Here is a 14,278-nt window from a genome sequence, read left to right on the forward strand (position 1 = left end):
GCTCAAAATATGACCCCCAAAAAGTGTAACAGGTCTCGTTCTCAGAACCTATCCAACCGAAAAATCTAAAAAAAATCTCAGTAGTGCATCTCTACGAAATCTAGGCCTCAAAATATATCCGGTTCCGATATCTGCACAAATAAAGTTAATAATAGTATATTTCCACGTTTTAGAAATTTACCCGGCACCCCCCTTATGTTCATCCCAAAAGTACAAAATTTGGCATACGTATAATGAAGAACATAATGCACAATTTGGTCAAGTTTGAAGAAAATCCTGCTATTATTAACAAAGTTATAGGGGGTAAAACTTTACAATTTTTTGTGAATTTCATGCACTCTACAACCTGCACGACGTCATCATCACATATCAATTCGCCCATACCACAACGAAGTAAGTTCGTATAAATTGGGTGGAAAAGAAATATTTTGTTTTAGTTCTTTAATCATTTGCATATGAATATCAATTATTCCAACGAGACATGTGTATGTAGGTATATAGTATATGCGTGCTAATGAACTTTGCGGGTAGAGCCTAATTCAGATAGATATAAGAAGTAAATCGGAAATATGGGTACGATCAATTTATATACATAATATAATTATATATAATTTACACATAGTACAGTATTCAAAAATAGGCAGTTTGTTTAGGGTGAGCGTAACATCTACGGCTGTAATATGTAAGTATGTCTCGTAATTTTGTAGCTGTATACGGGTAGAAAAATATGCGTTGAAATTTCTTAGATAAGATGAACACAAAACCTTTATACCCGAAGCACGAGCTTCCGGTATTTCGACTTGTTTTATAGTAATATTATGAAGACTCACAACGAAAAGAAACCTCATCAGTAAATAGAACGATTTTAATTAAAAGACTGAAAGAATCTTGTACATTAACTTCGAGATTTGTTGCGCAGATTGACCGCCAGTTGGCTGTTTTATTCCTTTAAAATTTGACCCAAATCGGAGAAGGTCCTCTCTGAAGGCACCTTGTTGAAATCGTTAATATGTATCTAAAAACGGCTATAGAAACCGCAGGGATCGTTTCAATCATCTGCTTTCAATATAAAATACGGTTCTGCTCATTTTTTTTTGGTGGGACTTTTAAATAAACTAACTGTACCTACGATTCTCTTGAAGACTAATTGGATTGATCTATTGCTCTTCGGTCGAATTAAAGTTTCACAAATTTTGCCTGATTGGCGAGTTTCCCTTCCTCTGTATTTTCTTCGTTTGAATTTAGGTTAATTGTAGGCCAACTACAGGCCTTCGCCACGTCGTCAAGTTTAAGAAAGGTATCATGTCATCAGATCATCAGCATTGACACTTTTACCTAGATAGATTGAAGTTCAATCATATCAGGAAACTGTAGAGTATCATCTCCATTTTGAGAGCAAAGAACAATGACGGCCTTCGGCTCACATAAATTCCAGCATCTTCGGTACGCACTCCCACAATGGAGCGTCGCGTGGACGATAGTGCATATAGTGGCCCACTGGTAAAGGGACTACAGAGTGAATTGTACCTGCTAGTAACTTCTGCTACACCTTTTACGGAACAGGCGGAAGAAAGGAGAGCCAGATACGTGAACGGAGCTGACTTAATACCAGTTCGAGTGATCGAATCTATGCAAACCGGACACCGCGAACTAGTGAAGGTGCTAAGTGGAAAACAGACGAATGCTCTACGGGATGAGATGAGACCTTTCAATGATGAGAACATGGGAACTGCTTTACCTCCATCGAGTCTCTGGCAATACGTTGTCAGGGAGACCCCGTTACATGTGGACCGCGACGTACGCTTCTAATAGTTTTCCATGACATATTACACTAAGTTTCTATAGAAAAACATAGAGATTGGTCAAATTAACCTGTAGCATGTCAAAGCCTCCAATAACTGCTGTCAGCAAGGCTGACAAAGCCGTAGGACTGTCCCAACATTTTTCTGGTGCAGGAACCATGGGTTCGATTTAAAAGAATCTGTGGCATTGATTACTGAAGGGGGTTAGGATCTTCTATGATGAAAAATCCATAATATGGAGAACTTGTGTCCTCATGTCAAAGGCAACCACGCTGAGAGAGTTCTGTTCCTCTTCTTCTTTTTCTTCAGCCTTTTTCCCGTTCACAAGCGGGGTCGGCTCGTCGTGATCGGTTTCGCCATTTGGTTCTATCGAATGTCTGATCTGGGTGCAATCTCAAGGCTTTTAAATTCCCATCCAGCGTATCAAGCCACCGTTGTTAGGCCTGCCCTTTGGTCGTTTACCATCGACTTCGATGTTCAGACCAATCTTGGCAAGTGAATTTTCGTCAGCACGAATTGCGTGACCATATCATCGAAGACGCCTCTTTCGTAACTTTTCCACGATCGGTACAACCTCATAACGATCGCGAACATTCTCATTTTGGATGTGATCAAAACGTGTGACGCCACTAGTCGAACGTAACATCTTCGTCTCTATTACCGCCCACACTCAGAACCATAGAGAGCGACAGGACGGACAACATTGTGGTAAATTTTAGATTTGAGACGACCGTTGATACGTCGATCACAAGGAACACCAGTTGTGGAACGCCACTTCATCCAGGTTTCGTTAATGCGTGAAGCAATTTCATAACGCAGTTCTACATTGGCTGATAGCGTTGACCCGAGGTATTTAAATCGCTCAATTCTGGGCAGATCACTGCCGCTGACAGTGATTGTTTTTGTATCATGGGGATCGGTCGTAAAAAATTCAGTTTTGTTTAGATTCATTCTGAGACCGTGTTTCATGAGGCGATCATTCCATTTTTGGACAAGTTGCTCGAGATAATTTTTGCTATCAGATGCTAGGGAAACATCATCTGCATAAAGCAGTGTGTAGGGCGCTGGACGTTGGATATCCCGTGTGACGGTGTCCATAACAAGGACAAAGAGGAGTGGTGAGAGGGCGCTTCCGGTTTTGACACACCCGCCATACTTCGAACTTTACTTTTCGGATCGTGGTAGAGCAATTGAACCCAGCGCACGAGTTCTTTTGGCACTAAGTGTTGTCGTAAAGCATACCAAATGAGTTCGTGTGGCACACGATCAAGCGCTTTCTCTAGATCCAGAAATGCAATGTAAAGAGGGCGATGCTTCTCACGGTGTTTCTCCATGAGTAACCGCGCAGCGTGTATTGCGTCAGTAGTTTCGCTGTTTTTGAGAAATCCGGCTTGATTCACGGTTATTTCAACGATTTCGAGAGAGATTTCTATTCCTAGGATGTAGTTACGGTCATCGTATAATACCAGATTCTTGGCGTGAGAAAAAACATCACAGTTGTTCCCGCTTATTTAACCTTTGATTCTTTGTATCCTCAACCGACGAAAAAACTAAGGGATCAGAACAGAGTCATCATGAACTTTTAATAGGTTGCGATGCAAATGCTCAACATATTTGTTGGGGCAGTAGGAAATGCAATCCAAGAGGAGAGAAGCTATTTGATTTCATTAATTCAGTTGGTCTCATGACTGCAAACGTATCGTGCGCCCCGAGTTCGTGAGACTGAAAAGAAGTGAAGTAATTGACCTAACAATCTGTACTTCAAAATTGTTAGAGTTGATTAGACACTGGCGGGTGCTAGGCGGGGTCTCACTGTCATATAACCGATACCTAGAATTCAATGTGAATATTGTGGGCGAACAGTCTGTAATACAAAGACGGAATCCTAAGAAAACGGATTGGACAAAATTCAATGAACTTCTTGGCAGTAAAGTACAGGTCTCTAGGCGAATAAGGACTCCTTCGCTACCTAACAGCAGAAGCAACGAAAAGCGGTCCCGAGGGGGGTGTGCTACAGTATGTTGACCGACTCACTACTATCTGAGTTGCAAAATTTGCCATTTCACGTTCAAGTTTATGCCGATGACATGACTATGCTTGCCGTTGATCGGGATCTTGAAATAGTGTGTAGAAATATACAACGTGCCGTTGAACTGAGAGACAGTTGGTGCCTCAGGTATGGTCTTTCCGTTAATCCAAATGAAACTACAATAGAATTATTTACAAAAAGGAGAAAACTGGATGAAGTGAAATATATGGGAGTCACTCCAGAAAAAAAGCTTCTTTGGAACAAACATGTAGAGGTTAAGTTGAACGAGTTCTCACAGCTAATGCTGTGGCTGTGCAGACGGACCTTTGCCTCGACATGGGGACTTGGCCCTGATGTGGTAATGTAAATGCACGTTGCTATCATTAGGCCGATGTTCGCTTATGCATCCGTAGTGTGGTAGGTTGAGGTGAGACAAAAAGGTTTTCACCGTAAATAGCCGTACCCCAAAGAACTGTGTATCTGGGTATTACGGGTGGGATGAATGCCTCGCCTATGGATGCATCAGACATCAGATCTTCGGTGCCGATGTTCTCCAGTTGCCACGGGTAACATCATATCCACTAACGGGAATCTTCCGAAACATTAACGAATCCGGGATATTCCGTTAGATGGGGGTATCGAGTACAATGGGCCACCATGGCATGAATGCTCAGAAGTTATAGCTTCTCCTCCACCACAGACACACACACAGTAGCAAATCATTTAAATCCACATGGATCTTCTGCATTATATACTCTAGAGGGATATTAACTAATCTTGGAGTCAGCCCTGTACTTTGCTTTAATCCAAGGTCTGTGCCGGCACTTCTTCTTAGTTCGTTTTCCATTTTTACTTGAGTGCAAAACTCATTCATTGTCTTATGATGAGTCTAATCACTTTCGCTGGAACTTCAAATTCAGTCAATATTCTGTATAGTATCGAGGGATTGATACTGTCATAAGTCTTTTTCAAGTCAATGTAAGTTTGATAGACAGGAATGTTATACTTATTATTGTTTGTTTAGTATTTGTTTCACTGAGAGTATTTGATTGATCATTGACTTTCCACGTTCAAATACTCTCTAATGTTCGCCAACTATAGTTTCTGAGAACGGTTTGAACTTTCCTTGGATAATTTTATATATAATCTGTAGTTTCCTTAGCAGAATTTGGCAAATGATGGTTCTGCCTAATTTCCCGACATAGTTCATTAGTTCTATTCTATAGCCGGCGTTTTGCCTTTTCTGAGCGTTTTAAGTGCATTCTTGATTTCCTCAGGAATTGGGGCTGGTGAAGCAGGTGTTCGTACGCCCTCTGCTCTATCTCCATGTGGAGGTTGCCTTTTAGCATTGAGTAGAGGCCTAACGATTTCTAATTTGCCCCATGTCTCTAATAAGTTTGCCGCTAGGTCCTTGAAAAATGTGGAAATGGGCTGGAATCTTGCTGTCATTCTTCTCATTAAACAGCGCGCAGATTTAAAATTATGTCTTCTAAAGTCATGATTCTATGTATTCGTTCTATTTGGTTCTTCAAGGACGCGATTGATATTTTTTATATTCTCCGCAGTCGCCTGATTTTAATGGGTATGTAGGTGAAAAGGTAGACGGCGACAGGTGCCATAGGGTAAAGGGGTTTAGAACATACAAAGAGGGTGGCGAACGTATAGTCGATTTTGCGGACATCCATGATCTTATACTGTGAACCACCTCAACATTGACTGTTGATTGTCATCTTGTGCCACCGATAAAACCGCGTGAGGAACGCACTGGTCCGGCACACATTAAATGGTAGCGACTTCGCAAGGGAAAAGAAGAAATGATCTCACTTACGCGTTTACCAACCATTACGAATGTGGAAGAATCGACTTACTAAATTAAAGACACGATCCACAAAGCGGCCTATGCAACGCTCGGGGTCAGTAAGCCAGGTAAGCTTTTCATCAACCGAGATACCTAGCTTTGAAAGGACAATGTTCAAATAAGGGTCCATGAAAAGAAACGCCTCTGCCACAAGTTTCTTAACAATAAAACGGTGGCCAATTTGCAAATTTATAAGAATTCCAACCGGGAGCAAAGAAAGCGACCGCTGCCGCACATATGATATCGAACACTTCCGGGTGAATTCTTCAATCGCATCCTTCACAACCCTATTCGCGAAATCGTTCAAATACCCGTGAATTAAGTGGGGTTTGTCAAGAACTTCAGAGCTACTGACACCATACATGTTACACGGTTACTCGTTGAGAAACATCGCCCCCTTTTCATTGCAATTTCTGGATCTAGAGAAAGCGTTTGACCATGTGCAACATGAATTAATCTGGAATGCTCTACGACAATACCTAGTACCAGAAGGAATTTGTGTCCTGGGTTAAATTACTCTACTACGCTCCGAAAAGTAAAGCGTGGCGGATGTATCCAAACCGTTTCGCGATTCTGTCGGTGTTCATCAAGGAAGCGCTCTCTTGCCACTCCTCTTTGTTATTGTCATGTGCACTGCCACATGGGACGACTAACGTTCAGCGCTTTACAGGTGATATTTTCCTGACGTCTCATGGCGGCAATGATCTCGAGCTATTTGTCCAAAACTGGAATGTTCGGCTCACGCTGAACCTGAATAAAACTGAATTGTTGACGGCTGATCCCCATGAAACAGGCACTGTCATGGCAACGGCAATGACCTGCTCAGATTTGATCGATTTAAATATCTCGGGTGAATGCTATCTGCTAATGGAGAACTGCGTTATAAAATTGCTTTACGCATGAGCGCAACCTAGATGAAGTGGTGTTCTTTGTGATTGACGTATTAACGAAAGTCTCAAATCGAAAATTTATCGCAATGTCATCCGTCCTGTCACCTTTATGGTCCTGAGTATTGGCCGACTATAAAGCACAATGCCCGGCGCTTTTCCGAAAACTGTCAAGCTGAAAATTACACCAACTTTTGAGTCCAACTTTTTGTTGTCGCCTCATTCAACACGGCCTGAGACACAATCTGAACAGAATATTGATCACTCACCCCAATGAAATTAAATCAAATTGTTTTACACGTTAGCACTACTTGGATGAAGTGGCATGTCACAACTGGCGTTCTTTATAATTTTTATGGGCCAATTACGAAAGTTTCAAATGTAAAATTTACCGCAGTGTCATCTATGGTTCTGAGGACAATGAACGCCGCCTTGCGGTAGTGAGCACGAAGCTGTTGTGTTGGACCAGTGGCATGATACGCCTTGATCACATCCGCTGTCGGTTTGGGGTTGATCGTTTAAAAATCGTGAGAGAGGCATCTTCGATTATATTCGCGTTGGTCTCGACATCGAAGGCGGTGGGAAACGACCAAAAGGGCGGCCGAAACAATGATGGCTTTATAAACTGGATGGCGATTTAAGAGCCTGGCAGCACCATCCATATCAGATTTTTGACCAAGTGAAATGACGTAACTGAGTCAGTCGAGCGAACCCGCTCCTGAATCGACTAATGCTCACAAACAAAGATCTTTAGACATTTGAAATATTAACTGACAACTTAGAACTAAAACTGAGCTGTTGACTGTAGAAGCCAAACACTGAAGTTGCCGAACTGAAAAGTGATAAATGATTACAAAAACATCAATAATTCAATCTTATCGCAGATTTTCTCGATTAGTCGATACCCATCTCTAATCAAAATTGAAAATTAAAGTATTTTACGGAATAGAACGAAGTTCGTTTGCTTCATATTAATTAATTCATTATTGTCCGCTCACCTCCTAAATGTAGCTAGTTTGGCTGCTCCGGATATCTCTGTTATATTATTTGTATCAATTGACAAGTCAAGCCAGTGCAAATATCGAACAAGAGCCAATCCATCGCGAATATGAGCATTCCTGATTCCTTGAGCTTCCACACTGTTTTTCACCGCTTTCATTTTAGCAACAATACTTGCCACTTGAATCCTCTTTTCGTCTGGGATTGATTTGTAAATGGCATAGCTGGCATCGTCGCTTATTAATATTTTGGAAGTGGTGTTCTGTATCTAGGTAGGGTGCGAAAGAAACAAGTGGAAGTTCATTCAGAAATATAATATCTAGTTTTAAAATTTGGAAGTAGACTGAGCATATTCTTTGATCCACTTTAAACTAATCACTCTGGTATCTTATAAAGTTGGCAACGCTATTTATCTTTCCTCATCATAGCTATAATATTAAACTTACCAAACTTTTGATTCCTGCGATGATGTCCTCATAGTTATGTAAAGTTATATTAAGGCCTTCCTCATGAAAATGTTTCTTAACTTTCTTACTAACTTGTCCCTTACGTAGGTATAGGTGAAGATTTGTGGGGGTAATGATTAGATAACTGAAGAATACGGGGTTATAGCTTATGTCTGACCCTCGTAGATTCAAAAGCCCTGGAAGTTCACGATAAGATTAGCACTAGATTTTACTTTTTCGAAAATACGTACACGCTACTTCATCCAAAGCCGTGATAATTGTTGATTCTGCATTGTTTTCCTTCAACTTCACTAACACTTGATTAATTTTATAAGATGAATTTTGACCTGAAATAAATGAGGCGGAAATGTATTAGCATCCCAGGATAATATGTGAATGGGAAGATTATAATGCTAACTGGGAAGCCTTGCTTTGTTTCTATACATTTTTAAATCTCTTTGCCAACAATTTGAGAAATGAATTGAACGTTGACTTTTGTAAAAGTTTTTCGATCCCCACCTTCCTGTCAGGGGTAGCACGATAAATTCTGGATATGAAATGTTAATATTCATTTGAGGGATGTTGAGTTATGTTTTTAATTTTTCCAAAATTGATCAAATGATCGCCGCAATAACCGCAGTCAACAGAGACCCTGGAGATGAAGCATCAAAAAATGATGTTCACAACCACCTGAAGATCGTTATCATTGGTACTACCACAAAGGTATTTGGCCTCAGTTGCAAGAAAAGTCGGAACGGTTGGTTTGACGATGAATGTAAGCTACGGAATGGAAGAATGCCGCCTACCGAGTAATATTGCATTCTCAAAGAACGCGCGCGCACAGAGATTTATCAACGAACTTCGGCGAGCGGAGAAGCGATTTCACAGACAGAAGAAAGAAGCCTGGGAGAACCAACAAGTCTGTGAGCTTGAAAAGTACAGGAAGCAACCGCACCAGGCGCGGAAGTTTTACCAACAAGTCAGCAGGATGAAGCCTTATACACCTCGATGTTCATCCTGCCGAGACAAAGAGGGAAATCTGATTTCCGACAGAATGGGCATTTTGGAGCGATGGACCAAGTATAGGAAAAACAGTCCGTGCAATTCATGGGCTAAAAAATCATAAGTCGCCAGGAGCAGATGGAATTACAGCCGAATTGGTTACATATGGAGGCGACCAGTTACACCAAGTGGTTCATCAACTTGTGCTCAAGGTATGGGACAGCGAATCAATGCCTGACGATTGGCAACGAGGCATTATCTGTCTCATACATAAAAAGGGAGATATCACACAGTGCAGCGATTATAGAGATATCACATTGCTGAGTACTATCTATAAGATATTCTCCGCTATCTTGCTAGGCCGGATAGCCCCATACGCCCAGAACATCATTGGCCCATACCAAATAGGCTTCACTCCAGGCAAATCAGCAACAGATCAGATTTTCTCTCTGCGGCAAGCAATGGAAAAACTGTTGGAATATGGACATCAGTTGCACCATCTATTCATCGACTTTAAAGCCGCCTATGATAGCATAGCCAGAGTAAAACTCTACACGGCCATAAAAGAATTCGGTATCCCGACGAAATTGATAAGACAGATTAAGCTGACCCTGAGCGAGGCCAAATAAAAGCAGCAGGATCACTCTCAAGACATCAACAACGGTCTACAACAAGGGGATGCCCTATTATGCGTCCTCTTTAACCTGGCCCTCGATAAAGTGATCCGTGATGCTGAGGTAAATGCAAGAGGTACGATGCTCTTTAAGTCCACTCAACTACTGGCCTATGCTGACGAAATCGACATCATGGGAAGAACCACCCGAGACGTACAAACTGCCTTCATCCAGATCGGGAAGGCGGCGTGAGATCTTGGGCTGCACATCAGTGAAGGCAAGACAAAATATATGGTGGCAACGTCAGCACAAAAAACCAACCAACCAACAACATCAAACCGCACTGGTGAAACGGGAAGAATAAAGATAGGAGACTACAACTTTGAGACCGTTGATATTTTCTCCTATCTAGGGTCGAAAATCACAACCAATAACAGCTACGATGATGAAATCCGCGCACGGTTGTTGTCAGCCAACGGAGTCTATTTCAGCTTACAAAAACTGTTCTGCTCGAAACGTCTCACCATAGGGACAAAGCTCTTACTGTACAAGATAATGATCTTTCCAGTCCTCATGTATTCCTCGGAGACATGGGTTCTTTGCAAGAAAAATTGCCCGCGTTCGAGGGAAGAATCCTCCGAAGAATTTTTGACCCCCTACATACATAACAACGGAATCTATGAGCGATATCATGATCGTCAGGTTGTGGATAAAATCCGGCTCAATGGGTTACGGTGGGCGGGTCACTTAATCCGTATGAATGGAGAAGATCCAGCCCGGAAAGTCTATAAGGGCAATATCTATAGTAGAAAAGAAGACGAGCGATGGCGTAGGTCAGGACGCCAGATAGCTTTTAGGGATATCGAATTGGTGGACTCCGGCTCAAAACCGGGATGTTTGGAATTCCTTATTAAGGCAGGTCTGGATCGGATACCGGTTGTTGCGCCGTTGATGATGATGAAATGGACCAAATGACTGAAACCTTGACTATAGCCGCATAGACAACCAGCAGAGCCTTTTCAAATTAGTACAATACTTTCTATTGATGAGGTCATTACAGAATCCTTTCAATTTGTTGGTTGAGATTTTGCGTGAGAGGTAATTAACGTTTTAAGGATGGTACGAAAATTGTTAATGGTTTATGAATTTCAAAAACTTCGAGCTGCTCACCATTGGGTGCTCATTTTAGGGACATACGATTCGACTTACCGAAAGCGAAACATTTTTGAAAATTGCGTGGGAAAATATATCATAAGCGTAGTATCTCCTAACATAGAAGGGAGTCAGAAGCCCTGGGTGAGCTCCAGCGTTAATAATTACTAAAGATGAGACGAATGTGATGAGCTGAAATTTTGATAGAGATGACTCTGTATGCTACGATAAAATGCAGTTCTGCTTCTTTTGGCTAGGAAAGTAGGAGCTAACGAAAGAAGTTGAAAACAGAATTTTACGGATCTAAGATGAATTTAAGGCTTGGCAGTAATTTTTTAAAATATAATAATACACTATTATTGACTTTATTTTAGTAGATATCGTTACGGAGAGTATTTCAGAGCTTAGATGTAACAAAAAGTTTGAGTAACGGATCTAAAAATTAAAAAAATCCATTGCCGAGAATTTGATGTTGTTTGACTGTTTTGTGCCTCCTAGTTGGATCATGTTGACATTCTCTGGATTGATCCAGGAAAAGAAATTCACATTAGTTCCTATGCAAGAATTTGTCCATGAAGGAAAACAAAATTCTCATATGCCATTACTTGTGTAACTGAGAGCAATTCGTTTGCAGCGACTGAGGCCGCTCAACAAGTGGCGAATACGAAAATTGAAAGTGTCGGCTATTCACACTGTCAGAAGACTCCGCCACCGTTGTTGCAATTCTGCCTCGCAGGAGCGAACCCATCATTTGCCACGTATCCAGAACCACTCGGAGAGCCGACGCAACAGAAGTTCAACGAGCGCGACCACCTTTCAACATTGGCAGCAGCAACCTAGAAAACGAACGATTATTTGGCAACCGCGGTCTTAAACTCGAATAAGGCCACAATTGACTTCATCTCAACAGCCACCACTATCAGGCAGAAGCCGAAGTCTCCGCCACCATCGTTGCCGCAGCTACTATCGCTGCCGCCGCAGCCACCAGAGATGCCGTCGCAGCCACCAGAGACGCCGCAGCAGTCACCAGAGAAGCAGCTGCAGCCACCAGAGCCGCCGCCGTCTTCACCATCAACACCGCAGCCGTTGCCGCCAGCGCCGCAGCAGCGAATCATTGTTGTAATTTGTTGAATTTTGTTGTTTGAATTTTAATTTGTTTTAGTTGAATTTATTTATTAAAAAAAAAAATCAATAAATATTATGCCCGCTGCAAGAGACAGTGTTCAGGCGTTTTAGGTGCGGATCATCGTTGGTTGTCCGCTCTCTGGGCCAAGTTCTGGGAAGTGGTTTCGGTCTGCGCTGAAAAGCGTCCGCTTCGGTGGTGATTTATTTGTACGTGCGTGAATTTGTGGGTTCGGCCTGCCGTGTAGTTAGAACAGTTTCACTGCGTTTTTCGTTTTAACACTCGCGTCGAAAAGAAGTTTCCTTTTTACTAGTCAAGATGTCGATCGTCAACAAGGACGCGGCAGGCCCATCGGATCCACAAGTGACCGCCCTCGCCGTGCGTGTTTCTCTATTTTGCCGGTGGAACCCGGAGCTGTGGTTCATACATTTGGAAGCGCAGTTCCAAATGTCCGGAATCACATCGGACGCGACCCGCTTCAATTATGCGGTCGTCGGCCTAGATGAAGAGTCGATTCTTCTGGTGTCCGATGTAGTGAAGTCGACATCATACACGCAGCTCAAGAGCGAGTTGATCAGGCGTCGGTCGGCAAGCGAGTCGGCAAAATTAGGCCACTTGCTGGCGGGTTTAACGTTGGGTGATCGAACTCTCAGCCAATTGCTTCGCGAAATGAGGCAATTGGGTGGGAGCAAGATCGGCGATGACCTGATCAAGTCGCTCTGGCTGCGACGGCTCCCGGAGGGCACCAAGGCGTTCCTCGCTTGCGTCTCCGGTTCCTTGGAGGAACTGGCAGCAACGGCCGACCAGGTGCAGGAGGTGTACGTACGCCCAACCATGGCGGCCGTTCAACCACCGTCGGGTGAGGTGAGCGACTTGAGGCGCGAGATAGCCACTTTAACAGCCAGTGTGGCCGAGATGCGGGCGACGTTGGACGCTCAGCGTTCGGGCGCCAGATCGCGAGCTCGCTCACGGTCTTCCACTCGAAAAGGGCGTTCGGGTAGCAGGTCGTCGGGACAGTCCACGGACCGGGGGATTTGCTGGTACCACCGCAGATTCGGCGATAAAACCACCAAGTGTACTATCCCTTGCAAATTCACGCCTGCCGCAAAAAGCTAGGTCCGCGGGGGGTCCTGGCGACGGCCACCCAGAACGCAGCGCCACGTCGGTTCTTCCCGTACCTCGGCAACATAAACTTTTTCCACAACCGCTCAAACTTGCGGCAGCAAATTCCTCCCACATAAACACATACGGGTATAGGCAAGTGGACATGAGTCTTGGCTTGCGTAGGACATTTTCGTGGCGTTTCATCCTGATGGATGTCAGCTTCCCCATATTAGGCGCAGACTTCTTGTGTCACTATGGATTGTTGGTGGACTTGCAAAATAAGTCCCTTATAGACCCCACGACCAACCTTAATTCGTCGGGACAAATGGTATCTCACCCAGGCAATAATCTTTCCGTTCTTTTAGAAGACATTACCGACTCTCGTGTTCGGGCACTTCTCCAAAAGTTCAGCCAGATTACTACCAAGGGTAGTCTCTCCAAACCAGTGAAGCACAATGTGCAGCACCACATTATCACTACTGGTTCCCCGATCTTCTCGAAGGTGCGTCCTCTACCATCCCAGAAACTGGCTATTCCACGGAAAGAGTTTGAACAACTCGTTCAACAGGGTATCTGCAGGCCCTCAAACAGCTGTTGGTCTTCCCCACTGCATATGGTCCCTAAGCCAAATGGCGAATGGCGCCCATGTGGGGATTACAGAAGGCTAAATGCACAGACTGTTCCTGACCGATATCCAATTCCACTCATCCACGACTTTGCGCATCACCTCGCGAATTGCCGCATCTTTTCGACCTTGGACTTAACCAAGGCTTATCACCAAATCCCAGTAGCTCCTGAAGACATTCCAAAGACGGCAGTATGCACACCCTTTGGACTCTTCGAGTTCACCCGAATGACTTTCGGCTTGTGCAATGCGGCGCAAACCTTTCAAAGGTTCATTCACTCAGTCCTGCGAAACCTCGACTTCTGTTTCGTATATTTGGATGATGTTTTGGTCGCTTCTTCCACTGAGTCTGAGCACTTAGCCCATCTCGAGTGCATTTTTCAACGTCTCCTTGAGGCCGGTTTAGTCCTAAACGTTAAGAAATGCAAATTTCTCCAAAAACAGGTGAGATTCCTCGGCCATTTCATTTTCCTTGAAGGAATACAGCCCGACCCAGACAAGGTGCAAGCGATAACAAGCTTCCCGTGTCCAAAGACAGTGAAGGAGTTGAGGAGGTTCTTGGGCATGCGAAACTTCTACCGTCGTTTCCTGCCCAAGGCCGCCCATCACCAGTCCATTTTGAACGCGTACTTGTCTG

At 43.4% G+C, this 14,278-nt stretch overlaps 1 protein-coding gene across 1 annotated transcript in view; it reads right to left on the minus strand.

Moving 5' to 3' along the window:
- Nucleotides 1-14,278, minus strand: part of LOC119657294 (xaa-Pro aminopeptidase ApepP-like) — a 40,941-nt gene that overhangs the window by 8,489 nt on the left and 18,174 nt on the right. Inside the window, exons 5-7 of the mRNA XM_038064140.1 lie at nt 8,273-8,368; nt 8,022-8,218; nt 7,575-7,843 (exon numbers count right to left, since the gene is read on the minus strand). Coding sequence (XP_037920068.1) covers nt 7,575-7,843; nt 8,022-8,218; nt 8,273-8,368 — 562 coding nt within the window. The remainder of the gene's footprint in view (nt 1-7,574; nt 7,844-8,021; nt 8,219-8,272; nt 8,369-14,278) is intronic.

This window comes from Hermetia illucens, chromosome 5, assembly GCF_905115235.1.
Source record: "Hermetia illucens chromosome 5, iHerIll2.2.curated.20191125, whole genome shotgun sequence".
Lineage (NCBI taxonomy): Eukaryota > Metazoa > Arthropoda > Insecta > Diptera > Stratiomyidae > Hermetia > Hermetia illucens.